This window comes from Crocuta crocuta, unplaced genomic scaffold, assembly GCF_008692635.1.
Source record: "Crocuta crocuta isolate KB4526 unplaced genomic scaffold, BGI_CrCroc_1.0 scaffold318, whole genome shotgun sequence".
Taxonomy (NCBI): Eukaryota; Metazoa; Chordata; class Mammalia; order Carnivora; family Hyaenidae; genus Crocuta; species Crocuta crocuta.
This window is the reverse complement of record NW_027531425.1, coordinates 3,843,883-3,868,921: the sequence shown is the minus strand read 5'-3', so window position 1 is coordinate 3,868,921 and position 25,039 is coordinate 3,843,883. Positions and strand designations below refer to the sequence as shown.

The 25,039-nt window shown below is 59.0% G+C and overlaps 2 protein-coding genes across 2 annotated transcripts in view; both read left to right on the top strand.

Moving 5' to 3' along the window:
• The first annotated feature begins 2,511 nt into the window (after positions 1-2,511).
• LOC144238291 (receptor-type tyrosine-protein phosphatase V-like) lies at positions 2,512-22,258 on the top strand. Its single transcript, XM_077772087.1, has 33 exons — positions 2,512-2,569; positions 4,627-4,691; positions 5,046-5,094; positions 5,759-6,028; positions 6,196-6,459; positions 7,291-7,545; positions 7,634-7,867; positions 8,027-8,302; positions 9,271-9,543; positions 11,317-11,580; positions 11,793-12,059; positions 12,380-12,661; positions 12,958-13,098; positions 13,377-13,587; positions 14,072-14,139; positions 15,081-15,207; positions 15,335-15,382; positions 15,982-16,075; positions 16,256-16,346; positions 16,439-16,515; positions 17,063-17,197; positions 18,376-18,498; positions 19,064-19,224; positions 19,317-19,452; positions 19,828-19,895; positions 20,058-20,145; positions 20,263-20,341; positions 20,430-20,506; positions 20,646-20,774; positions 20,926-21,036; positions 21,146-21,306; positions 21,655-21,790; positions 22,012-22,258. The coding sequence occupies exons 2-33, from the start codon at positions 4,635-4,637 to the stop codon at positions 22,069-22,071; spliced, it is 4,812 nt and encodes a 1,603-aa protein (XP_077628213.1). The 5' UTR covers positions 2,512-2,569; positions 4,627-4,634; the 3' UTR covers positions 22,072-22,258.
• Positions 22,259-23,643: 1,385 nt separating this feature from the next.
• LGR6 (leucine rich repeat containing G protein-coupled receptor 6) overlaps positions 23,644-25,039 on the top strand; it is a 120,048-nt gene continuing 118,652 nt past the window's right edge. Inside the window, exons 1-2 of the mRNA XM_077771978.1 lie at positions 23,644-23,691; positions 24,802-24,929. Coding sequence (XP_077628104.1) covers positions 23,644-23,691; positions 24,802-24,929 — 176 coding nt within the window. The remainder of the gene's footprint in view (positions 23,692-24,801; positions 24,930-25,039) is intronic.

Below are 25,039 nucleotides of genomic sequence, written 5' to 3'. Positions count from 1 at the left end.
CCTCTGCTTCAACTGTTCCCCCAGGCCAACCAGGATCTCCACTAATGGGCAATGGGGCCCCGAGGATCAAAGAAGGGGGCAGGAGGGGATTAGAAAGAGAGCCACCCCCACCGGGCCAAGCTGTTGATTGTTATCGAGAACAGGAAGCTAGGATACCACAGGGGTGGGGAGGAGGAAGCAGGCAGAGCCTTCCCCCACTGGTCCGCCAGTGCCTCCAGGTTTCCACCAGGTCTCCGGGGTCTCAGCCCTGTTGGCCTCGGGTACGCCCTCTTACCCTCCCTAGGCAGCGGCAGTTTGAGGAGCTGGGAGCCGAGCTCTTGGGTGGAGAGCTAGGAGACTGGGGGCCAGGAGGTGGGAGAGGTAGTTGGTGGTGGGGGTGGGGGTAATAACGTTAGGCAAGACCCGGCGGATCTCTCAGTTCCCTTTGGGTGTGTTTGGGGTTGAGGGAATAGTCACTCCTTGCCTCCTGCCTCCCCCTCTTCCCCTCTGCTTAGAAATGCCTGGATATCTGAAGAGGTGTGGGGCTAGAGCTCTGGAGGGCTGAGGGCACCACCCACAAGCCTTAGATGCGCCAAGATGCCCTAGAGCGCCTTCTCCCCAGACCAGCCAGGCTGCTGGAATGGGGGAAGGCCTGGAGTTCCCTGGGAGTGACTGGACCCCCAGAACCTTCCCTGTCCCTAAGGTGGAGCTGCCCCAGACAGCTCACAAACCCTTCATCACTCCAGCCACTGATTTGCCTTCTGGAGTTGGGATTTAGCTTCCAGCCACCCTTGACTCCAAAAAAGGATAGCAATAGTTGAAAGTCAGTAAGACCGTGAGCAATGAATCTAAACTGTGGCCCATTAGCTGTGTGACCTTGGGTGTGTTACTGAACCTCCCAGAGGCTCAGTCTCCACATCAGGTTCCTCCCTCCCCGGAGGGATGAGCCTAGCACCTCTCTGATCCGTCCAGTGGTGCTGAGCCTCTGAACTGCTCAGATGCTGTCCACTGGAGAGGTGGCCAGGGGAGGGGGCCAGGGGAGTGGTGTCTTGTGGGAGAGTCCCTGTCTCCTCTCCCACAGGCCCCTCACTTTGTCCAGCTAGCCTACAGGCACAGAGCTGCCTGGGCACACTGCCCCCTTCCTCTTGTCATTCCCTAGTCCCGGCACTGCCAGCCACAAGTGCCCCCCCTCCGGCCCCCGGTATGAGAAGCCCCTTGCAGGGGCAGCTGTATCTGGAATTCCCAGAAGTTCTTGTTCCTTGGAGGCACTGAGGGAGCAGGCCAGGCTGCTTTGAGCCCCAGAGTCAAAGGCCGTCACCCTGTGAGATTCCAAAGGGGAGGCTCCTGGGTATGGGGTCTGCTGCTGGGGGCCAGGACTCCTGGGTTCTGCACTCTCCACAGGTCTTGCTCCCCTCCTTAGACCTCTTCATTCCTCTCTGGAGAAGCCCTAGGATCGTATGTCCTCCTCCACCCCCACCCCTCACCCCCCAAATCCTGGGCCAGCCTAGGCCAGCTTCCACCGCAGTGTTACAGGCCCCTGCTTGCCCCTGCCTGGCTGAGTGGGGGAGGCAGAGATACAGAGGGCTAGGAACTTCGAGGGCTGATCCAGGAGAAGGCAGGGACACACTGGAGGAGGCCCTTGGTGGGTGGGGCAGAGAATTGCCATTAGGAAGTGTGGCAGTGTCTGGGCCAGCTGATGTGAAATCTGAAGGAAGAAGGAGACCCACCGGGCATGCCCTGGGGCCCTGCTTCTGTCCTGGCCATCCCGGAAGCCCATCCCCCGCCCGACCCAGTTTCCCTGACACCTTTTGGGTACCTGCTAGTGCAAGGGACTTTCCCATACCCCATACCCGCTGGCTGAAGGACCAGTGGTTCAGGCCACCTCGGCATCTGGGGAGCCGGGGCCAACCTGCCCGGAGATCCAGGAAAGAGCCGCATTCTTTACCAGGTTGCTGGAACTCAGGTCCCTGACTTTAGGACAGAAGAGAGTCCCTCCCTCTCTCCCAAGCCTAGAACAGGGGAAACGGACATCTATTTTACAACATGGTCCTTCCTTCCTGGGGCCCTCCTGTCCCCCTCCCTCTCCACGATGTCCCTGGATGCCCCCATGGACACACGGATGCCCATGCGTGCCCATCCACTCTGATTAATATGGGCACCCTCACGGCTCACGCACACGTGCACGCACACAGCATGTCCATCCACACGCGTGCCCAGGCTGCCGGCATGCACACGCACACGTCTCAGCAGGCTGCCGCCTCCGGTCCCTTGCTGCCTTCCCACAGCCTGGTCAGAGGGATCTAGGCCTACCCCCTCCCTGGTGACCTTCCCCGAGGTGTGGGAGGAAGAGTGGGAGACTTGGCTGTCCGGATCCACCCTGCCCCTCTCCTGCCTGGTGATTATCTTCCCCCGGTGTGGGGGGTGCCCAAGGCCTGGCTTCAGGCCCTGGGAGAGGAGGGGGAGGGCCGGAAAGGAGCTGTGTGGGACAGCTGCAGGAAGAGACCAGGCTGGCTCGCGTTTGGGAATCGGGATGCCTGGACCTGTCCTTGCCCTCCTCTGCCTCCTGGCTGGCTCTTTCCAGAAGGAACCGGTAAGGTGCTCCGAGATCTCAGGAGGACCCCATGAGTTCTCTAGGGAGAGGATGTGGGTTTGTCTGTGGGAGTGGTTGCTGGGCAGGAGACACGGCCTTTGTGGTACTGTTTTTGCTGAATGGAGAGGCTTAGTCTGGGGAGGTTGCATCTTGTCTGTCAGAACCTTTCTATCCCCTGGAGCCCCCTCTTCTGTCCACAAGGCTGGCGGGGGCCGGGGCTGCCAGGTGTGCCTTCTACAGCCAGGGGCCTCCTCCAGGACTGTCCACAGGACTAGCTGTGGAGTCTGTGCTGTCCCCAACAGGTCCCTTTTGTGACGACTCTCAAGCAGGGTCCAAAACCCCCTGCCCCCATTACCTACAACCACGCCTCGCCACATTGCTTCTCTTAGATGCGGAATTAAGATGTTTCCAACCTTACTTTTCCCCTTTGCTGCTGCTGGTTGAGACTCTGCTAGAAAGAGCAAAGTGAGGTGCCCCAGGTGAGGCGGCAGGGGGAAGGGGCAAGGGCAGGATGTTTCCCCCACCTCTTGGGAACTTCTCCTTTAACATCAGTTTCCCCAGTTGCTCTCTGCACCCCTGCCCCCCTTTGAAAGAGCACAGGCATGAATGTACACACACACACACACACACACACACACACGCACGCACACACACAGCCTGGAAAATCTGATGAGTCTGCAGTGCTCAGTTTCCAGGCCCCTATCCAGAGACCGGGGTGGGTGGCTCTGAGGTTTGGGGCCGGGTGGAGTGGGGGAAGGACAGGCAGCCCCTGGCTCTGAACTGAGCCAGTGGGAGGCTGAGTGGGTTTCTCTACGGGCCTGTCCTCCTGCCTGGGGCTGGCCCCTGAGAGCCTGGCTCCCAAGAAGCGGTCTTGCTGTTCAGTTTTTATACCTGCCTGTTTTCTGCATAGTCCCCCTCCCCACTTCCTGAGTTAGCGTCTGAGTCCTGGGCTCCTTTCCCAGGGCCCAGAGCCATTTCTTCCCCTTCTGTTCTGCCTCCCCCTCCCCTCGCCACTGTCAGCTGCCTTGGGGTGGGGACACATGGGTGAGCAGTTCCAGGTAAGTACCTGGCCTTAGGCTGGAATGAAGCAGACCTGCTTCTAGGCCAAGCCTCAGCAAAACTCCCCTTGCCTGCAGCCTGCTGGGGGCTGGGCGCTGGGCAGGGATGGGGTGGGCACCACCGATCTACGAGGGGGGAAGTCAGACAAACATTCTAGAGACTTAAGTAGCTCCTCAGGGAGCTCCGAGCTGACAGGACCCTAATTTGGGGGGTTAGGAGCAGGATTTGACTTCTTGGTCTGGGCTCTTCCTCTCTCTGGAGATCAGCTGGGCAGTGAGGGTGTGGGAACAGATGGGGCCCGAGGGCAGGGGGGCTCTTCTGGATCTATAATCGCTGTGACTCAGGGCCTTTAGGATGTGCTCCTGTGCCTCTGTCCACAAGGGAGTGGTGCCACATGGATGCACAGAGGGGGACACTCACCCACAGCTGGTCCATCCATTCTGCAGCAAAACACATCCACACGATGTGGACCCTCCTTTCCCTTCCCCGACCGAACACAGACACTCTACCCATCTGCCACGTGTTGATAGAGCCAACAGAACCACACTCCTCTCTGGGGTCAGGGAGTGCCCTGTGTGCCCACTTTGCTCTGTGTGCCCACTTGAGAGGCTGTCCCTTGCCTTGGTCTTTCCTGAGACCTCCCTGGAAAGTCAACTGCTGAAGGAGGGGTGGAGGCGGGGGAGGCAGAGGGAGAGGTGGGCTTGTCTGCAGCCCAAGAGGTGCAGTGCCCTTCTACCTTCTGGGCGCTGGAGTCTCTCTTCCCTCACGGAATCTTGCCAAGGCTGGGGGTGTGCGGAGGGGTTAGGGTCCGGGGTGAGAGGCACCCCCTTGCTCTTTGGCTGCCTGCTGCCTGCCATCTCCCTGAAACTTGGCCTTCCCACCCTTGCCCGCCTGCCCGTCCATCTGCCCGCCCGCCAGCCAGCCTGCCAGCCAGCGGGGCAAGGGGAGGGTTGGGGGTACTAGCTCCTCCCCTGCTACCTCCTAACTTTCCTTTACAGACATCGGAATGAGGCCTTCAGTACTGTTCGCTGTCTTCCTCTGGATCCGGGGCTTCTTGGCCCAGGTAAGGTGGGTCCTGGGGGCAGGCGGGCGGCTGGGGAGCTGTTCTCCGGGGCCCGTCCAGGCTCCCACCTCTCTGTGGGGCCCCACAGCTGGTCTGCATTAAGCAGAGCAGAGGCTGCTCCTTCCCAGCCGCTGGCTCAGAGGACAGACAGCAAGAACAAACTGCTTCGGCCTGCACGGGGCTCCTTCCCGAACTTTGGGTGTGCCTGTGGGTGATGCCCTTTTGTTCCTGTCTGAGGGAGTGCCGGACAAGAGGACAGCCTTCTCTCCGATCTTGGCCCTGTCCCCTGCTGGCTTTCACAGACCCCAGAGCCCTCTGCCCATTGCCTCAACCCTTCTCCCCCCCTTCCCATAGGATGATGAGTGTCACACCCTGGCAAGGAGCCCAGACGGAGAGCGTGGAGGTAGGTGTCTTCGGTGGGGGAAGGAGGTCTGCCAGGTAGGGAGTGGGGGTGTAGGCTTGATTTCCCCATGTCAGGCCTTGTCTTCGCTCTGGCTCCCCCGTTTTTTTTTGCCTTCCCTCCTTCTTTAGGGGAGAAAGGGTACCGGGAGACTCTGAATGTACCCCTTTTCCCCAGGACCGCCTCTGAAAGAGAATGTCAGCAGCCAGGGGAGGGAGGCCTACTAGCCTCTTCCTGAGCTGGGGAGCCCTAGGGCCAGACAAGTTCAGCCATGCCCTCTGCCTCACCCACCTGAGTCCCCTGGGCTCTCCAGAAGGGCCGCAGCTCCAGGCCCACACCAACGCATCCAGCTTTGAGTTCCGGGACCTGGTGCCGGGAAGTCGCTACCTGCTGGAAGTGACTGCCCTGGGGCCCTGTGGGTAGAGTGCCACCATCACCCTCACTGCCCACACTGGTGTGTGGCGGAGGTGGGGGGCGCGTAGAGTGCAGACATTGCAAGGGGTCCAAGCAGGAGGTAGCTGTCCTGGAGAGTTGGCACAGGTCAGCGTAGCCAAGGAGGGCAACTTCTCTGAGGACCTGGCACAGTGACCCATTTAGAAGCCTTTGAAGCACAGGGATGATGCTCCTTTGGGCCTGAACTTGGTGCTTCTCTCTACTTCTGATGCAGCCCCATCAACTGTCTGCAACCTGCAGCTCCATAGCTCTGGGAGCCCATCCAGCCTCGAGGCCTCATGGGATGCTGCCCCCGGGGCACAGGATGGCTACCAACTTCTCCTCTACCACCTAGAATCCCAGACACTGTCACATAACATCTCCCTGCCGCCGGGCAGCCTGTCCTGCAATTTTAGCAACCTCCTACCGGGTAGTGAATATGTTCTGGAGGTTACCTCCTGGGCTGGCAACCTCTGGGCAAAGACCAGCGCCCACCAGTGGACAGGTAAGGCAGGCACCTGGCAAGGCCCATCTGGCAACTCAGAGCCTCCTGGGCAGCCCTGCCCCTATATAGCTGGGCTTCTGTTTTTCCCTTCTGCCGGGGCTGGTGCCGGGATCCTACGCCGGGGCTCATTCTCAAGCCTGACCTTGCTCTCTCCATCCTTCTTCCAGCCCCTGTGTCTCCCCACCAGCTGGCGCTGCATAGCCTGGGTACCAGTGCCCTGCAAGCTGCCTGGAACGGTTCTGAAGGGGCAGCCTGGTTCCACCTCATGCTCACAAACCTCTTGGAGGGCACCAGCCTGACTGCAGTAGTCAGACGGGGGGTCTCCAATCACACATTCCTTCACCTCTCTCCGGGCACCCCCTATGAGCTGATGCTCAGTGCTGTTGCTGGGCCCCAACAGGCAGCAGGGCCCAACGTCACCGAGTGGACCTGTGAGTGCTTGGGGAGGGGGCTCGGGGTTATAGCAGAGGCTCCTCAGCTCTTCTCTGGCTGAGTGGGTGAGATACAACTGGTGGAGGGGAGATTCATTTGGAACCCTGCGGGGAAGGGATGAGGCGTGGAGGGAGTGCCCCTCCTGTTGGCTGCCGGCAGGTGCCCGCCTAGAGAGGTGGTGGCGGTGTCATAGTCACCACTCGAAGCCTTCATGTGCCAGCCGCTGTGCTGTGCGCTCCTGCAGATCATCTCATTTAGTCCTCAAACCAGCCCCACGCAGGCATATCATCCCCAGCGGAGGGTAGAGGGAGCCAAGGTTCGTAGACAGGAGGGAACCAAGGTCAAGCAGCTTGTGAATGACCAAGCCCATCTCAGCCTGGGCTGGGTGCCTGCAGAGCCCATGTTGATGCTCAGAGAAGCACGGTCGTGCGGTGGTGAAGGGTGGAGGACCCAGGCTGCCTGGATTCTGAATTTCATTTCCGCCACTCACTGGCTGTGGGTCTTTGGATGAATTACTTTGTTTCCTTAAAACGGGGTGGTGATAATAGTGCCTGCTTTGCAGCGTTGTGGGGAGTAGATGTGAGATACTACATGGAGGGTGCTTGGTGCCCTGCTGGCATATACATCCTTGGTCTTGATGCGTTATTATTTCTGTTACTGTTGTCTGTGGCCCGATCCCAGAATTCACCCAGAACGTGGCAGATGGTAGCTGCTGGCCTCTGGAGAGAAAGGAGAAAGAAGCTAGACAAAGAAGCTGGCACAGGGAGGGTAGGATCTTTCTTATCAACCATTTAGGTCTTTCTGCACATATTTGCTTCTTTTACCCATAGATCCTTCTGTGCCCCTGGACCTGGAGCTCATTCCCCTGCCCTTGGAACTCTGGGCAAGCTGGAAGGTGGGGCCTGGTGCCCGGGATGGCTACCTGCTCAGGCTAAGTGGGCAGGTGGAAAAGACTGCCACACTGGGCCCTGGAGCCCTCAATGCTACATTCTCAGGGCCCCTGCCCACTGGACCCTACACACTGGAGCTGGGGGTCCTGGCTGGGCCCTATGATGCCTGGGCCCGGGCCAGTGCCTGGCTCAACGGTGAGTCTGGGCTGGTGGGGAATAGGGTGAGGTCCTCTCCGGGGGCACCTGCTGGGTTCTCAGTCTCCTGAATCTGCACCCTCTGCAGATTCTGCTGCCCAGCCCAGACAAAGCAATGATACCGCGCTGCAGCTGGATGGGCTGACGGCCACCAGGGAACCCAGGAGGCAGGCACTGCCCTACACTGAGGGAACCCCCGGCCTCCTTGGAAACAGCTCCGTGCCACCTGCTACCACGCAGGTCGCTTTGCATGAGCTGGGGCCTGGGGTGGACATTGGCTCGTCTCTGGGAAACACTACCCAGAGCCCCACAGGCCATACAAGTGAGTGCCAGCCACTGTGTCCCCTGGCCCTGGGGTGGGGGGAGGCCTTGCTCTGGGGAGGGAAATCTGGGTAGAGGGGAGGCTCAGGAGAGCTGGGAAGGGGCTTCACGGGGCCACAGACACAATATGGCCCCCTTACCAAACTGTCCTTCTCTTCAGAGCTGCTGGCACCACAGTCACTGGACGTCACTGGCAGGCGCAGCCCCTCTGACCTGACCATTGTTTGGGCCCCAGCTCCAGGGGGGCAGGAAGGCTACAGGGTCACCTGGCATTTGGAGGGCAGCCAGAGGTCACCAGGCAGCCTTATCGACTTGGGACCCGACGATTCCAGCCTGACTCTGAGGGGTCTGGTGCCCGGCTCCTGCTACACTGTGTCAGTGTGGACCTGGGCAGGGAACCTCAGCTCCCCCGTCCAGAAGACTCGTGCCTGCACCCGTGAGTTCCTAGGCTGCAGCCTTGGGGAGGCCGGCCCAGGACAGTGGGGGAGGGGCCCAGCTGTCCTTACCGCCTCCTCTTCTGTGCGCATCCTCTTGAGGTAGAGGGTCCCGTGTCCATCCAGGGTGGGCCTTTCAGGAATCATTTTGCAAGCATTTTCCACCTCCTACCATCTTGTTCGCCATCTACCCATCTATCCATCTATTCAACAAACATTTAGTGAATGTTTCCCATTTTTAGGTATGGGGTAGGTGCTGAGGCTAAAAATTATGAACAAGACAGTCTAAGAATATGGACAAATAAACAGAGAATATATAAACATATGTGTACGTATAAATATACATACGTGCACATGCATATGTAATGTGTATTATTTTATATATCATATAAAAACAGAAATGTGTGATGGGAATATGCACATGCCACTGTTTTCTTATAGGTGAAAACTGATGACTAATGGAGTTTTATGTGGTTCAGTCTGATCTTGTAGGACTTAAAGAACAGAAGGGAAGCCTGCTTAGGGAATCAGGGAAAGTTTCCTGAAGGAGGAGGAGAAGGAGAGTGAGCTGAGAAGCCTGTAGTCTGAGTAGGACAGAAAGGGGCTTTATGGAGAGGCTAAGCATGGACCAAGGCCCTCAGGAGAGAGAGGAAGAAGGAGGAGGAGAGGGAGAGAGGGAGAGAAAGAGGGAGAGAGAGAGAGAATGAGCTTGAGGGCACTGAATGTCAGCAGATGAGCTAGAGACCAGGGCCCAAAGGGCTAAACATTTAGGTGGGTGCTGGGTCTTGTGAGGACCCTGGGAGTCAGGCAGCACACTCTCAAGGAGCTGCCAGTGTGGGGAGGAAGCTGGATTTGTAGGCTGGCCTATAGGCTGGCAGGAGAAGGGCACAGGTAATGGGGCAGGGAGGCAGGGAAGACAATGGCAGGGAGTTTGGGTCATTCCAAATCTGTTTCTTCCTTGAACGTGCAGTCCCTGCTCCTCCTGCCAACTTGAGCCTGGGCCTTGCCACCCAGCCTCCTGCCCTGACTGCCTCCTGGAGTCCCCCGCTGGGGGGCAGGGATGGCTTCCAACTGTGGCTTTACCGCCTGAGGCCCCTGACTCTGGAAAACAAGGAGGCTCTGGCTCCTGAGGTCCGGAACTTCTCCTGGACCCAGCTGCCCCCAGGCACCGAGTTCCTGGTTCAGCTGGCCACCTCTCGGGGCCCCGATGAGAGCAGCAGCGCCAATGCCACCGGCTGGACGTGTGAGTGTCCCCTGCACACCGCTCCCTTCCTGGCCACCCTTGCTGGTTGCATTCCCCGGGGGCCCTGTGTGCTCCCCTTGACCTCTTTGTCATCTGTGGGCAGGGAGCTAGGTTGACTGTAGTTGTTCCCTGATCTCTAGGCACCAGGAGATCCCACATCCCTAAGTGGGAATCCCCAGGGATCCTGGAAAGTGGGCAGACCCCAGAGGCTTGCTCCCCTACAGTGGCTGCACCATGCCACTCTCCAGGCTCTCATATGGCCAGTGCGGGGGTGGGGAGCAGTGGGGACGGGACCAGGACACGGCCTCGAACCCCCCCACCCCCGGGCTGGGAGTGTTTGATGGCGATGGTGGTGGCTCGTGTTCACCCGGCCCTTAGCTAAGTGTTCTCCCCATGTTCTCTCATTTCCTCCTCATGGCAAGCAGCCTAGGAGGTGGCTACTATGGCTCTGCCCATTTCACAGATGAGGAAACCGAGGCACAGATAAGCAAAGTAACTTGCCCTGGGTTCCCCTCAGCCCTAAGTGAGGAGTTGGGATTCCACTTCCGACACTGTGAGGCAGTCTGTGCTCCTAGCCGCATACTAGCCTCCAGAGAGGGGCAGGGGAGGGTCACGCACTTAGACACCACGCAGCACAACGCACAGCTCTCTCCTCCCATGGAGCCCTCCACAGCCATAGACCTGGGTTTGGAGGCTCCCTCTCACACCGGTCTCGTTCCTTCTGCCTTTTCTGTGTGCTGCTGTGTTCTTGCAGGAGCCAAAGTATAGCTGCTGTCGCCCTTTCCCCGCCCTCAGCATCATCCTTCTCCAATGTGGTGACCCGGGGGGCCATGTGACCTCAGGGAGGTCTCAGAGGAAGCTGGAGAGACCTCCTGCTAGGAAGCAGGAGACTTGGGATTTAGCTATGACTCAGTCCTTAGAGCAAACATTGTACCTCTTTGAGCCTCAGTTTCCCCATTTGCAAAGGAGGTGCTGGCTAGGTGACTGGGCCAGGCTTATGTGACTCCAGGGGCTGTGCTCTGGCTAAGAGTGAAGGGGCTCTGCTTGGGCCCCCAGACTTTGTCTGTTCTTGAGAACCTGCCCAGTCACTTAGGGGGTCTTGCAAAGCTGTTTGGGTACAGGGGCTGGGGCTGTCCCACCCAGCCCTGCCTCCGGGAGGGCTGGCTGCTTTGGGAGGGGGAGGGGTTAATGTGTTAATGCAGATGTTAATGAGCCACCCCTGCTGTCAGCCTGAGCTGGTATTTCCCGACTGGGAAGGATGGAGGGACACAGGAGGGAAGAAGGACCCAGAGATGTGGTTTGCATTCTTTTCTTCTGTATTCGTATGTCCAGCAGCCGTAGCAAACAAAGCACCTTGGGCTGGGGGCTTAAACAGCAAAAATTTACTCTCTCACGGTTCCAGAGGCTGGAGGTCTGAGATCAGTGAGTTGGTGAGATTGGTTTCTTCGGAGAGCCTCCAGGGCAGGATCTGTCCCAGGCCTCTGTCCTTGGTTTGCAGACGGCCCCCTTCTCCCTGTGTCTCGCATGGTCTTCCTTCCATGCGTGACTGTGTCCAAATTTCCTCTTCTTATGAGGACCCCGGTCATAGGGGATTAGGGTTTCCTAGGGTCATAGGGGATTCGGTACTTAATTACTTCTTTGAAGATTTTATCCCCCCCCGCCAAACAGTCATATTCTGGGGGCTAGGACCTCAACATGAATTTTGGGGGGACATAGTTTGGCCCACAGCACCTCTCTTCTTCTCCACCTTCCCATATCTTGCTCTCCCAACAGCCCCTCTCGCCCCTCCTCTGGTAAATGTGACCCCTGAAGGTCCCACCCAGCTCCGAGCATCCTGGGTGCATGCTCCCGGGGCGCGAGACGGCTACCAGGTGACTCTGTACCAGGCGGGTGCCCAGGCAGCAACCAGCACCGTGGGAGCGGAGGTGGACAGCACAAGCTTCTCAGCCCTGACCCCAGGCACTCAGTACGAGGTGGAGATTGTGTCGCAGGCTGGGCCTCTCCGCACCGCAGCCGCCAACGCCTCTGGCTGGACCTGTGAGTGGAGGGAAATGCAACGAGGGCAGGAGACGTGGGGAGGGCCGCCCCTGAGAGCCCTGGATTCTCTTCTTACCCCCCATGTTAGTCCCTTTTCCCAAATTTCACATCTGAGGGCCCTGCCTGGAGCCAGTGAGCCTGTGGCCTCATGCACTGGGCCCTCAGGGCCAAGGCCAGCAGCCTTGCGTCACCTCCTCTCCTTCCCTCCACAGTCCCGCTCATGCCCAATGAGCTGTTGGTGTCGATGCAGGCAGGCAGTGCTGTAATCAACCTGGCCTGGGCCAGTGGCCCCTTGGGGCAGGGGGTGTGCCATGCCCAACTCTCAGAGGCAGGACACCTCTCCTGGGAGCAACCCCTGGCGCTCGGCCAAGCCCGTCTCGTTCTAAGGGACCTCACACCTGGACGCTATCTCTCTCTGTCGGTGCTGTGCCAGGCGGGGCCACTCCAGGCATCCACTCACCCCGTGGTGCTGCCTGTTGGTACGTTGGCACGTGTTGGGGGAGGAGGAGCGGCAGGCTTCAGTCCGGGCTGGGGCCCTGCCCATTCTCCTCCAAGCCACCTGCTCCTCTCCGGAGGGGGCTCAACCCTGCCTTCCGCGGGGATATGCTTCCTGTGCTTGTTTAGATGGGCAACGATGCCCAAAGGAGGAGCTGTTTCTCTGCGTAGCCGGGACCTCTTCCTGTGAACATAAATGCCCAGTCCCTCTGTACCTGCTGATTCTGACGGCTGCTGCCCCTCCGGATGCCAGCCGCTTGGGGTGCACTGACCCCCACACAGCGCAGAACCTTTGATTCTGCAGAGCCTGGCCCCGTGAAAGATGTGCAGTGCCGGCCCGAGGCCACTCGCCTGGCCCTGCACTGGATGGTGCCCTCGGGGGACGTGGACACCTGTCTGGTGGTGGCAGAGCATCTGGCTGCTGGAGGGCATGCTCATGTCATCTTCCAGGCCAACACATCTGGGGACGCCCTCCTGTTGCCCGGCCTGCTGCCTGCCACTTCCTATCGCATCAGTCTCACCGTGCTGGGCAGGAATGGTCTGTGGAGCCGTGTGGTCACGCTGCTGTGCGCCACTTCTGCAGAGGGTGAGCACTTTCCATGGTCTCTGGAGCCCCTCTCTGCTCCCTTAGCCTTCCTCCAACATCACCCGCTGGGGTCCTCACTGCCGTGGCTCTCCCTGCCCGGGGCTCTCCCTGTTCCTCCCTACAGCCTTCCCCTGGCCCTGATCCAGATACCAGGGTCTCCCAGTTCTTATTTAGTTGTGCCCATCGGGCACTGGTTGCCAGGCATTGTAAGGGGTGCTGGGGATGTGACACCACGGCCCCTGCCCTTGGTGATTGGCACCCAGTCAGGACCTCACGCTTCTCCTCTCCATCCCCAGGCTGGCACGCCCCAGACTTAGTGGCAGCCCCCCAGCTGGAGCCCGAGGCGGGGATGGGTGTAATGATCACACGGGGTATGTTTGGCCAGGACGACGGGCAGATCCAGTGGTATGGCATCATTGCCTCCACCAACATGTCACGTGAGTCCTGGGCCAGGAGGGCACGAGAGACCCTGGCTCTTGCCCAGTGTGGGATGGGGGGCGGTGGTCCAGATACTAGACTGCTAAGATGAAATGCCTGCAGCTGGCACGAATGCCGGAGTAGGAAGAGAGACCCAGAACATTCTTGAAGGTAGGGCTGATTTTGTGCTATGCATGGTGGGAACATGCTACAGAAATAGGGTAGCTGCTTTGTGGGCAGGGAGAGAGGCTTCGGTCCCATGCTGACCTGGCTCTTCCCCTTTCCTATTCTTCTGCAGTGGTGCGGCCGCCCCAGGAAGCCATCAACCGCACGTGGTATGACCACTACTATGGAGGACATGACTCGTACCTGGCCATCCTGCTTCCCAACCCCTTCTACCCAGGGCCCTGGGCTCTGCCGAGATCCTGGATGGTGCCTATGGGTACAGAGGACTGTGGCCAGTCCCAGGAGATATGTAATGGACCACTCAAGCCAGGTTCCCAGTATCGGTGAGGGCTGAGACTGAAGGGAGGGGTGTGTGGGGGTGCATTTTAAGTGTCACTGATGGGCTATTTGCACATTCCCTCCACAAAAGATCTGGACTGACTTACAAAGAGAAAGCATTGGTTGGCCCATAAGGGTCCACAGAGTTATTTTGACCGGGCTTCCTGGTAGGCAAGGCAAAAAGGAGAACACCCATCTGTTACATGGTTCTTTTTTCAGAAAGAAAAGGGGGGATGGATTCTGTTTCAGCTTTTCAGGGATGCTTAGGTACCTGTTCCAGGGCTTCTTGCTGTCAGAATAGGGAAGGGAAGATGGAAGAGAAGTCAGGAGTAGCTTGTTCAGGTAGTGTGACACATAACCTCTGAACAGGTGGGTGTGGGGGCGCCCCCGCTATTTGAGTGTCTATTGCTAATGACTCAGTTTCTTGGGAGGGGCTTCACCCTCTTTGTTTGCCCCTTCAGAACAGAAGGTCCTGTCTCTCTGCCCCAGGTTCAGTGTTGTGGCCTTTACCAGATACAGCCCTCTGGAGACCATTATCTCCTTCTCTGCCTTCTCAGGTAGGGTGGCCACCTGACTAGGGTTCCAGCTGGGCCCTGGGGCAGGGGAAGAGTGCTGGGACACCCCCCCCACCCCGGTTCTGAGGCTTCTCCCCAATCAGCAACAGGTGGGATTGAGCTCGGATCCCAGGGAGGGCTTGTCCTGCCCGGCAGAGCTGGGAGACCCAGAGCCAGTGATGAAGGTGCCGCTGGCACCAGGCCTGGCCTGGGTGGGCTGCGGGGGCAAGTGGGAGAGGCCGAGGCATTAATGAAATGGTTTTTGTCACTGCCCACGATCCCACTACCTTCCTGCATGGCCCCCCATGTGTTGCCGCTCCCAGGCCACTGAGGTTCTAGAGCAGAAACGTAAGGCAAGTCGCAAGTGGGAACCATATATGTAGCTTAATATTCCCTAATTATGTGAAATGGGTCAAAATAAACAGGTGAAATTAATTTTAATAACATTTTATTTAAACGAAGATATCATTATTATCATACCAACATGTGATCAGTGAAAGAATCTTAATGAGGTATTTTATATTCTTTTTTTATTACTAAGTCTTTGAAATGCTATTTGTATTTTATGCTTACAGCAAATATTAATTCGCAGTAGCCATATTTTAAGCATCCCATAGCCCCATGGGGCTAGTAGCTACCATATTGGACAGTGTAGTTCTAGAAGGTCCAGGAAGCCATGTCCCTACCCTCTTCTCTTCTTTGAGGATGTCAGGGAGGGGAGTAGAGCCTTTGGGGCAAGCTCAGAAGCCAGGGGCAGGGAGAGCTTGCTGGGTATTTTCAGTCCCCATGCAGGATGCCCCCCCGCCCCCACCTTGGCAGCCATTTGGGGTGGGATATGGGACTTCTGAGGGGGGTTGTCACTCCACCCAGAGGCTCTCAAGTCCGGTCACTGCAGAGCAGTGGGACGAGGCTACTATACCCCACCTTTCCTTTGTTCTTTATAGAACCCCGGGCCAGTGTCTCTGCGGCAGCCATGCCCCTCCCAGCGGCAGTGGGCATCATGACGGGCTGTGTCCTCACCGTCTGTGCCCTGCTGGGCCTGCTGTGCTGGAGGAGGGTGAAGGGGCAGAGGTGAGTGAGAGCGAAGGCTGGGGGCCAGCGTGGCAGAGGGGGGAATGGCTTCTTCCCCAAGTAGCTTCCCATGCCCCTGCCCCATTGGGCTCCCCCCACCCCCCACACGCCTCTTCATCCTTTGCAGGGCAGAGAAGAATCGGTTTTCCCAAGAGCTGACCGCTTACAACCTGCGGTGAGGCACTTTCCCGTGTCCCCAGATGGCGTGCTGGGCACAGGTCAAGGTGGCATCGCCCAGTCTCCCCAGCAGCCTGCGCCCCTGGGACTCCTTGTCAGTCACCCCCCAGCTTTGTCACACCTGCATGAGGCCTTTCTCAACCCTAGAGCTCTTCTGGCTCCTCTCGGCCCGTGCAGCCTCCTCACCCTCCTCCAAATTCACCTACCCCAGTCCTCACCTTACCCCTGACAAACCACTCGGGCCGTATCAGGCCGAATCTCTTTGTCTCCCCTGTGATGTTAGATCTGTAATTCTCTCCTCTGGGCCCTCCTGAGCCCCTCTAGTCAGCTGCACGTTGAACTGACATCGGTGAGCACTGACTGTGCGCAGAAGCCCTCCTCAGAACCAGTGAGGGGCTTCACGTGTATATCCTGTCTGCTTGGCCCTCCTCCCTCTGTCCCCTTGTCTGTCTTTCTGCACTGGGGTTCGGCGGCCCAGGCTGTGCATCAGCGTGTGTGGAAAAATGCGTCCTGGCTTCATGCCAGGGGGTGTGCCAACTACCCACTGAGCTCAGGGCAGGCCTCTGCCCTGGGCCCACTCCTTCCCTCTCCCGCCAGGCGGACCCACCGACCGATCCCAATTCAAAGCTTCCGGCAGAGCTTTGAGGCCAAGAGCGCCCATGCTCACCAGGCGTTCTTTCAGGAGTTCGAGGTGAGGCCTCTGCTGCCCTCAGGCTCGGAGCAGAGAGGACCTGGGGCACCTAGGTTGGGCTGGGCCTGCCCTGAAGTCCAGGGGGCGCTCCCAGCCGTGTATACCCCACCCCTGTCCCTCTCCTGCTGTGGGGTGAGGTGGGTCCACTTCAGAAAAGAGCGCCCGGTCCAATCTCTGCAGGAGCTGAAGGAGGTAGGCAAGGAGCAGCCCAGGCTGGAGGCTGAGCACCCTGCCAATGCCTCCAAGAACCGTTACCCGCATGTGCTACCCTGTGAGTGCCGGGAGCAGATGGCCAGGGCCGGGCCTGGACGAGGGGGGCTGCGTGGGCCCGGGGAACGGCACATACAGCTTTCTCCTCTGCAGATGATCACTCCCGGGTCAGGCTGACCCAGCTGGAGGGAGAGCCCCACTCCGACTACATCAATGCCAACTTCATCCCGGTAAGGGCCGCCTTCAGAGCTGTCTGTGGGTGTGTCCGCTTGGGAGACGGGCCGCCTTGCGGGACACGCTGTCCTACCCTAGCTGTAGTAGCTGTCCACAAAGATCCCCAGCTTGTGTTCCTTTAGGTCGATCCAGCAGGTATTTATTGAGGGCCTACTGTGTGCCAGGCACTGTGCTGGGCCTGTTGGAGCCAGAGCTGTCTACCTGTATTCTCACCTTCAAAGGAGCACACTGTGCGTGTGTGTGCACAGGCACACATCCTCTGCGTGTGTGTGTCACATCTACCACTCGGTGTGACAACTGCCGTAGTAAAGGGACAAGCATGGTCCATGTCCCTTCAAGGTGGCGCTGGGGTGGTGGTGGTGTCTCTGAAGCCACCCTTCTGGTTTGAATTCTTGGTACACATATGCGGTCACGTGCAGATGTGTAGGCACATTATTCTCACTCCTGTAGATCACACAAGGCCCATTTTCTGCTGTGTGCTTGGTGGAACCCAGGGGACCAAGGTGTCACCAGTCAACATGTTCCTGTCTTCCACACCCGCAGGGCTACACGCACCCGCAGGAATTTATTGCCACCCAGGGGCCTCTCAAGAAAACTCTGGAGGACTTCTGGAGGCTTGTGTGGGAGCAGCAGGTCCAAATCATTGTCATGCTGACTGTGGGCATGGAGAACGGGAGGGTGAGCATGCCTTGCAGTTTCCAAGAATGGCCACTAGGTGGTGCATGTTCCCCTTATAGGAGTTACCCTCTTGCTATCTTAGGTCTGGAAAGGTGGGTTAGGCAGGAGAGAGGTCAATCAGGCCTGGAGGGGTCCCCAGGGCCACCAAGAATGGGGAGGCAGGAAGAGGGACCAGGAACTCAAGCTCCCCGGTTGACTCCATTTCCTCTGACCTCTGCTGTTTCTTGTTTTCTTTTCTTTTTTTTTAAATTTAATTAATTTATTTTTGAGAGAGAGAGCAAGGGGAGGAGGGGCAGAGAGAGAGGGAGACAGAATCTCAGGCAGGCTCTGTGCTGTCAGCACAGAGCCCGAGGTGCGGCTTGAACTCATGGATCGTGAGATCATGACCTGAGCCGAAATCAAGAGTTGGACGCTTAACCGACTGGGCCACCCAGGTGCCCCTCTTTTTTTTAAGTTTGTATTTATCTATTTTGAGAGAGAGAAAGCACAAGTTGGGGAGAGGCAGAGAGAGAGGGTGAGAGAGTCCCAAGCAGGCTCAGCACTGTGAGCATGAAGCCTGATGCAGGGCTTGAACCCATGAACTATGAGATCATGACCTGAGCCAAAATCAAGAGTCTGATGCTTAAGTGACTGAGCCACCCAAGCGCCCCTCATCTCTGCTGTGTCTCGTTGTCTCCACCTGCTCTTGTTCTAGGCAGAGAGGGGCAAAGGAGTTAGGAGAAAGGATGGGGTACGAACTGCCCCAGGGTGGGCATCAAAGATAGAGCATTCTGCATCCTTTCTTTCAACAAGCCTGGTGGATGACTCTTCTGTGCCCTGTTCGATGCAAAGCCCTGGGACAGAGAGAACACCTGCTGGGTTTGTCCTCCAGCTGGAGCAGCGAGGCAAGGCCAGGTGGCCCTCAGTAAAGCCATCCAATTTTGCAAAGGAGCCCAACAGATGCCTTCAAAGCCCTAAGGGTCATATGAGAGGTGTGGGGGTGACAATGCTGGAGGCCCGCCAGAGCAGAGAGGCTTCCGGAGGAGGTGGCCATGGAGCTGGGTTTGAACAGAGAGCAGAATTATAACAGGGTGGCAGAGACCAGAAAGATGGGTGGGGACGGTTGGTCCGGATAAACCAAGGGTGGCAGTAATGACGCTCGGCCACCCCCCACCCTTGCCCTGACCCTCTGGCCCTAGGTGCTGTGTGAACATTACTGGCCAGCAGACCTTACCCCCGTCACCCATGGTCACATCACGGTCCACCTGCTGGCTGAGGAGCCCGAGGAAGAGTGGACCCAGCGGGAATTCCAGCTGCAGCACGTGTGTGCCCCAGGGGACAGGGCAGGGTGGGGTGGGCATTCAAGCTGAGACTCGAAGAAGGTTGCCTCCCTGCCTGTGTCCCCAGGCCTCCTTCCTTCTGAGAGTGGAAAGCACTCAGCCACTGTCCAGGGAAGTTGGTTAGGGAGGGGTAGGGAGGCCCTGGGAAGGTTAAAGTGTTATCTGGAGCGCTTTGACAGCGCGTCAAAGGTAGAACTGCGTGAAGTGACAGTGTCTGCCCTGCCCTGCCCTCAGCTCAGGGCTTCCTGCTTCACCCCTCACCCCTTATGCCCATCTGCTTGCCAGGCTGTGAGCTCCTGGGGCAGGAAAGCCGGGGATCGGCATCACCCCTCTGCCTGGGCACCCCCTATAGGCAGACACTACCCGGGAGGCTGGAGAAGGAAGAGGTCGCCAGAAGCATGTGATCTGAGGGGCAGGCTTAGCTGTCACCATGCTGAGGGTGGAGGTATCAGTCACCTTGCCCTCAGGGATCTGGTGAAGAAGGCTGAAGGGCTGAGCAGAGGGACCCTGGGGTTAGGCCCCCACTCCCCTTCCTCCCCGTCCTCAGATTGCCCAGCAACAGCAGCGGAGGGTGAAGCAGCTGCAGTTCACCACCTGGCCTGACCACAGTGTCCCTGAGGCCCCCAACTCCCTGCTCACCTTTGTGGAATTGGTGCGGGAGCAGGCACGGGCCACCCCGGGCACCAGCCCGGTCCTGGTGCACTGCAGGTGAGGACAGGTGGGGGCAGAGGCTGAGGGAGAAAGGGGAGGCGGGCTTGTGGGACCTCTCGCACGGCTTAGCCCCAGGGCTGTCCCCACAGTGCGGGTGTGGGGCGCACGGGCACCTTCGTGGCCCTGTCAAGGCTGCTGCAGCAGCTGGAGGAGGAACAGGCGGTAGACGTGTTCAACGCGGTGTATGCGCTGCGGCTGTACCGGCCCCTCATGATCCAGACCCCGGTGAGGGCTCAGCAGGCTGGGCTGGGCAGCCAGGGTCCTGAAGGAGTGGGCAGGAGGTGGATTGGCAGGGATGGGGAGGGGGTGGGGAGCTGTGGGTGGGCAGAGGGAGGCCGCACCTGAACCTGGAGGGGCCAAGACAAGGAACTCGAGGGGGCGGGACTCTCTAACATGTCACCATCCTATCTGGGCTTCTGTTTCCCTTTCTGTCAAAGGGGAGGTGGGGCAGACCTCTCCTGGCTTTGACTCTGTGCCACAGTGTGGGCAAGTTCCCAAATGGCCCCCCGCTCTCCCCTTCCCTGTTTTGCTGGCTGGGCCCTTGGGAGATCTCTCTGCTGGGCCATACTCTCTTAGCGGACCGACTCCTCCTCCTGCCAGAGCCAATACATCTTCCTGCACAGCTGCCTCCTGAATAGGATTCTGGAAGGGCCCTCGGACACCCCTGAGTGAGTTGCAGCTCCCCCGGGGCCCTTGTCGGGTGGGGGCACAGGTCCCCTGTGCCCTCCCTCCAACAGGTCCCTGATCCTGTCCATGGGCAGAGCTGAGAAGACCAGAAGCGGGAGCTGGGGAACCCCGAGTGCCTTCTCCCCTCTCCGCCCCTCCCCCAGGTCCCAGCCCATCTCGGTGACGAACTTTGCACAGGCCTGCGCCAAGAGGGCGGCCAATGCCAACGCCGGCTTCTTGAAAGAGTACAAGGTGCGCTTCAAACCAGGGATGGGTGGCAGCTGACCGGGCTGTCCTTGCCCAGGCAGCACTTCTGTGGGCTCTGTGCTGCCGAGCCTCCAATGCACATCTCCCGCGTCCCCCACCCAGCTCCTGCTCCAGGCCATCAAGGACGAGGCTGACTCTTTCGCGCCCCCTCCTGGCCATGAGCAGCACAGCACAGACTCCTGTGAGTGCCTGCGGACTGCGGGTGGCTGGGCGGGGCCCGGGGCGGGGAGAGGGCCTCAGGCGACCTCACCGTCACCATCTTCCCTCAGATGACTCTTCTCCAGTGCGGTCTTCTCCGATGGAGGAAAGCCCCCCCAGTGAGATGCTCGAAGCCTGGCTCTTCCCAGTGAGATGATGCCCTATTACTTGCCCTCTCTGATCATTTGTGCCTCTTAAGCTGGAGCTGGGGTTTCTGGGGGGCCCTAGAGCTGTGGTAAGCAGGGGGCACCCTCAGTGCCTGGGAATCAGCGAGTTGTGCTCTGCAGGGTGGGCCCTCTGGCCACGACCACGTTGTGCTGACTGGCCCTGCAGGGCCCGAGGAGCTCTGGGAGCTGGTGTGGGAGCACGGGGCCCATGTGCTGGTCTCCCTGTGCCCGCCTGACACCGGGGAGAAGGTGAGGGGGCCAGAGAGACAGAGAGTGGGAAGCCTCAGGAGCTGGGGCAGGGGTGGGTGGGGGAGGTTGTGGTGTGGCTGGCCTGTGACCAGGGTGTTGGCAGAGAGCTTGGGAAGTGGCCTAAGCAGTCTGGACTTGGTCCGATCCACAGGAGTTCTGGCCAACGGAGAAGCAGCCCGTTGTCATGGACATGGTGACAGTGCACTGGGTGGCTGAGAGCAGCGCTGCAGGCTGGCCCTGTACCCTCATGAGGGTCACACATGTAGGTGCTGGGGCCACAGGGTGTGGGGCGGTGGGCTCTGTGGAGGAGAGTCTTGTGCTGGTTTGCCTCTGCTTCTCCCTGGCACCAATGCCAATGTCTTTGTCCCCAGGGGGAGAGCAGGAAGGAGAGGCAGGTGCAGAGGCTACTGTTTCCGTGCTGGGAGCCAGGGCAGGAGCTCCCTGCCACCACCCTGTTGCCCTTCTTGACTGCCGTGGGCCGGTGCTGCTCTCGGGACACGATGAAGCCAGGCACACTGCTCAGCCACTCCAGGTGCTGCTGCACAAAAGCCTGGGGGGCATGGGTGCTGGGACTCCCTCACTGCCTCTCTGGCAGGACCTCACATCTGTCTCACTGAGCCCTGCTTGGGTCAGTCTACACAGTCTCCCAATGCTCCCATCTCCTTCTTACTCTGGATATCTTTCAGGAATATGACATCTTTTAGGAATATACCCCCTCCCTGCTTGGGCCCAAGCTGACTGGTTCACTGGGTGCCCAGTGTCCCTTTCCCAGTCCCCAGGCCCAGGCTGGGTTTCCCCATATACCTGGGAACCCCAGCCTTCTCTATACTGCCCACCTGCCCCTGCTCCCATACCCTATTTAACTCAAGGTCAATTGCAGCAAGGGTGTGGCTCACCTGGGCACCTTCCTGGCGATGGACCAGCTGCTGCAGCAGGCGGGGGCTGAGCGCACTGTGGACATCTTTAGCGTGGCCTTGCAGCAGTCACAGGCCTGTGGCCTCATGACCCCAACGCTGGTGAGAGGCCACCAGGGCTTAGTTGTGGGGGGCGGGTGTAAAGGGGTAGGGAAGGTTCTAGGAGCCACCCGTAGGCAGCACTATTTGGGGAGTCACCAGGCGGTGCTGGGGACCATGATGCTCCCGGATGGAACCCGAAGGGTTAGGGGTCACAAGGGAGCCTTTCGGCACCAGATTTGGGCAGGCAGGGTGAGGCTCCTTACCCCAATGCCCACCCCCAGGAGCAGTATATCTACCTCTACAACTGTCTGAACAGCGCGCTCACGGATGGGCTGCCGTGAGTCGGCACCGGTCACTGTGCTGTGCGGGAGCAGAAGACGCCTTTGTCCTGCTGGGCAGTGACCATCAGCCTCAGCAAGCCCACTGGGGCCCAGTTTCGCTGGGAGGGCCCCTTGCACACTGGGCCCTGTGTCGTCCCTGTGTCGTGAAGGGGAAGGGATGAGCAATAAAGAATGTGCTCCAGCCTGAGACTGAGTGTGTCTGTCTGTCCACCCTCCAATGAGGAAAGAAATGGCCTCAAAGATTCGCAGGACATGGGGCCCAGTGCAAGGGCCTGGTGGGCAGCCACGAGCAGGGGGTCTGGCCGAAGCGGCTGCCCCGCAGCCCGCACGCTGTGGCTTTTCCCGGGGAGCAGCCCCCGATGTCCCAGTCTCTAGTTGCCTCAGACTTTAGTTTCTCCATTGGTCCCTAGTGTCCTGGGGCACCCCAGATCCAGAGCCCCAGTTACTCAAGGCTCTGCCCCACCTACCACCCCTGTGTGCCGCAAAGACCAATCGTGGTCCCTTCTCCTTGCCGTCGCTTGCCTTCTCCTGCCATCCCCAGCTGTCTCCACCTGCCAGCGTCCACAGGGTCCTCCTCAGCCACTGTGTGCTGCCCCGTCGGGGTGCGGGCGCTGTGGCCACACTGACGTGCTTCTATAGGAGGCTGCACCTCAGACCAGAGTTGCTGAGTTTTCTCTGCCTCTTTGCTCCCAGCTTCTTCCCCTCCACCGTAGGAGGGAGGTAGAAGAGAAGGCAGTGAGGGACTTTGGGAGGAGAGAAAAACTGGGAGGGGGAACAGAAAATAGGGTGGGGTTGAGGGCCCCCAGGAGAAAGCAGTCTGTCCCAAGCACTTTAGGACTCAGCTGCACACCATGTGACACGGTCTTATAAGCTCCTGTCTGACTCCCTGATTAGACTGCATCGTATTGGATGGCAAAGTGCCTGATGCTGAACACCAACTGTCCCTGGTGAGGGGGGGGGGGGCCTGGGGTGGAGGGTGGAGACACAGAGAAAGCCTGGACACATCAGAGCAGAAGGCCCTGAAATGCAGTTAGGATCCCAAATGGAAGAGGAGGCAGAGCTCTCCCTGGCCAACCTGGGTTCCTAGAAAAGTACATGGGGCCAGAGGTTCAGAGAGGGCCTTTCTCAGGCCTGGCCGGAGAAGGGGGACAGAGGTAGGCTCTCTGCTCCATCAGGAGCCTTCCCAGGACGAGGTTAGACTCTGGTGCTCGCTCCCCCATGCCCCGCCCCCAAGGGGAATGGATATCATGTCCTCTTCTAAATTATGTTTATCAGGAGTCAGAGGTTGGTGCCATAATGACTCTCAAACTGGCAGGCTGGAGACTAGCTCTGAGCTCCCCCCAAGCCCACCACGAGGGGCTGCTGCTGAGGTTAAGACAAGGCTCACCTATGGCTCTTTTCAGTCTGGGTCCCTCACACTGGAGCAGCGGTCTCTGCAGACAGGCAGGGGAATGGAGCCAACTATGGATGAGTGAGGCTGGGATCTGGGAAGGCAGGGCGGCTCCCATTTGTGGGTCTTTCTGGTAATAGGAGCCCCTCAGGCCCCTGGGAGGTTAGCAGCAATAGAAGAGAATGGGAGGGGGGGCAGGGGCAGCGGAGGTTGATGTGAAGTATGGAGAGGTACGGAGGTATGGGGTGGAAAGAATACTGGCTGCCTCTGAGGTCTCCAGGCTTCGGGTACGCACTCTGGATGGACCATGGGAAGACAGGGCCCAAATGGGAGACCGAGCCTGGTTCTAGCTCTGCACTGGGGCTTGGCTCAGCGTGGGAGAGACCACAGAAAGCAAAAGGCTACATGAAGGAAGCACAGCCAGCCCCATGTGGTCTAAGAAGAGAAGAGGGACTTGATCCCATCTTTATCCACCATCCGCCCTGCCCCTCAAAGCCCTGGGACGCTGGCCAGGAAGGACCCTGGGATTCCCGCCGCAGGGTCGTGGTTGAGCTGCAGCTGCAGCACTGGCCTCCAGGTGGCGCCAATCCGCTTTCAGGAAGCCTCTTGACAACCAGCGGGGCTCAGTCTCCCATCTGTCTACCTAACTCCGTCCTGGGACACGATCAAGGTGATCCCAGGGCCTTAGACCTGACTGGGGCTGCATGCATGCAAAGTACACCCAGTGGGTGGGAATCTGCACCCGTTTCTTTGATGGCAGGGCGTGGCTCCTCAGTGAGCAGACCCCTCTTAGTTGCCTACCACCCCCATCTCTCCATAGAGTGGAAACTTGATCCTTTTCAGGACAACTCCTCACTGCCCTCCTCCAGGAAACAGGGTGACAAGGACAGACTCTACTAAATTCCAGTTCTGGGGCTTCCCCCTCCCCCAGCCATATGACCTTGAACAAATCACTTCCCTTTTGGGTCTCAGTGTGGAAAGTGTGGTAGAGGGGATGGGGACCTATGGGAACTTTTAAGGTTGCTTGCATAGGGCCTCCTCCAAGTCCCATGTGACCCAGTGGCTGACCCTGCGGCAAGAGGGTCCCCAGCCCGCAGGCCTGAGCCCTGGGACATCACATCTTTCCAAACAAGTGCAAGTGCAGGTCCCTGACATTCACTCTCTGCTCACTCTCTTAGGGTTTCTTTGCCTTTTTTTTTTCTTTCCTGGATGAAATTCCTGCCAGCTCGGAAGGAAGGAGGGAAGGGGAGCGAGCCACAGCGCAGAAAGTTTCCTTGACTCCTCCTCCGCCTGTGTCTCCCTCCCTTGCCAAGCCCAGCCTGTGAAACTGAATAACGAAGATCNCGGCGACCGCCGCCTGCCGGGCCCCCTGCCACTGCCAGGAGGACCGCATCATGCTGTCTGCCGACTGCTCTGAGCTCGGGCTCTCCGCCGTGCCAGGGGATCTGGATCCCCTGACGGCTTACCTGTGAGTACTGGCCCGCGCGTCCCTCCCAGCTCCTCCTCGAGGGCCCGCTAGCGCCCTGCCGGGCCTCCGTGTAGGGCACCTGCCAGGCTGGTGGCGGGAGGTGCGGGCAG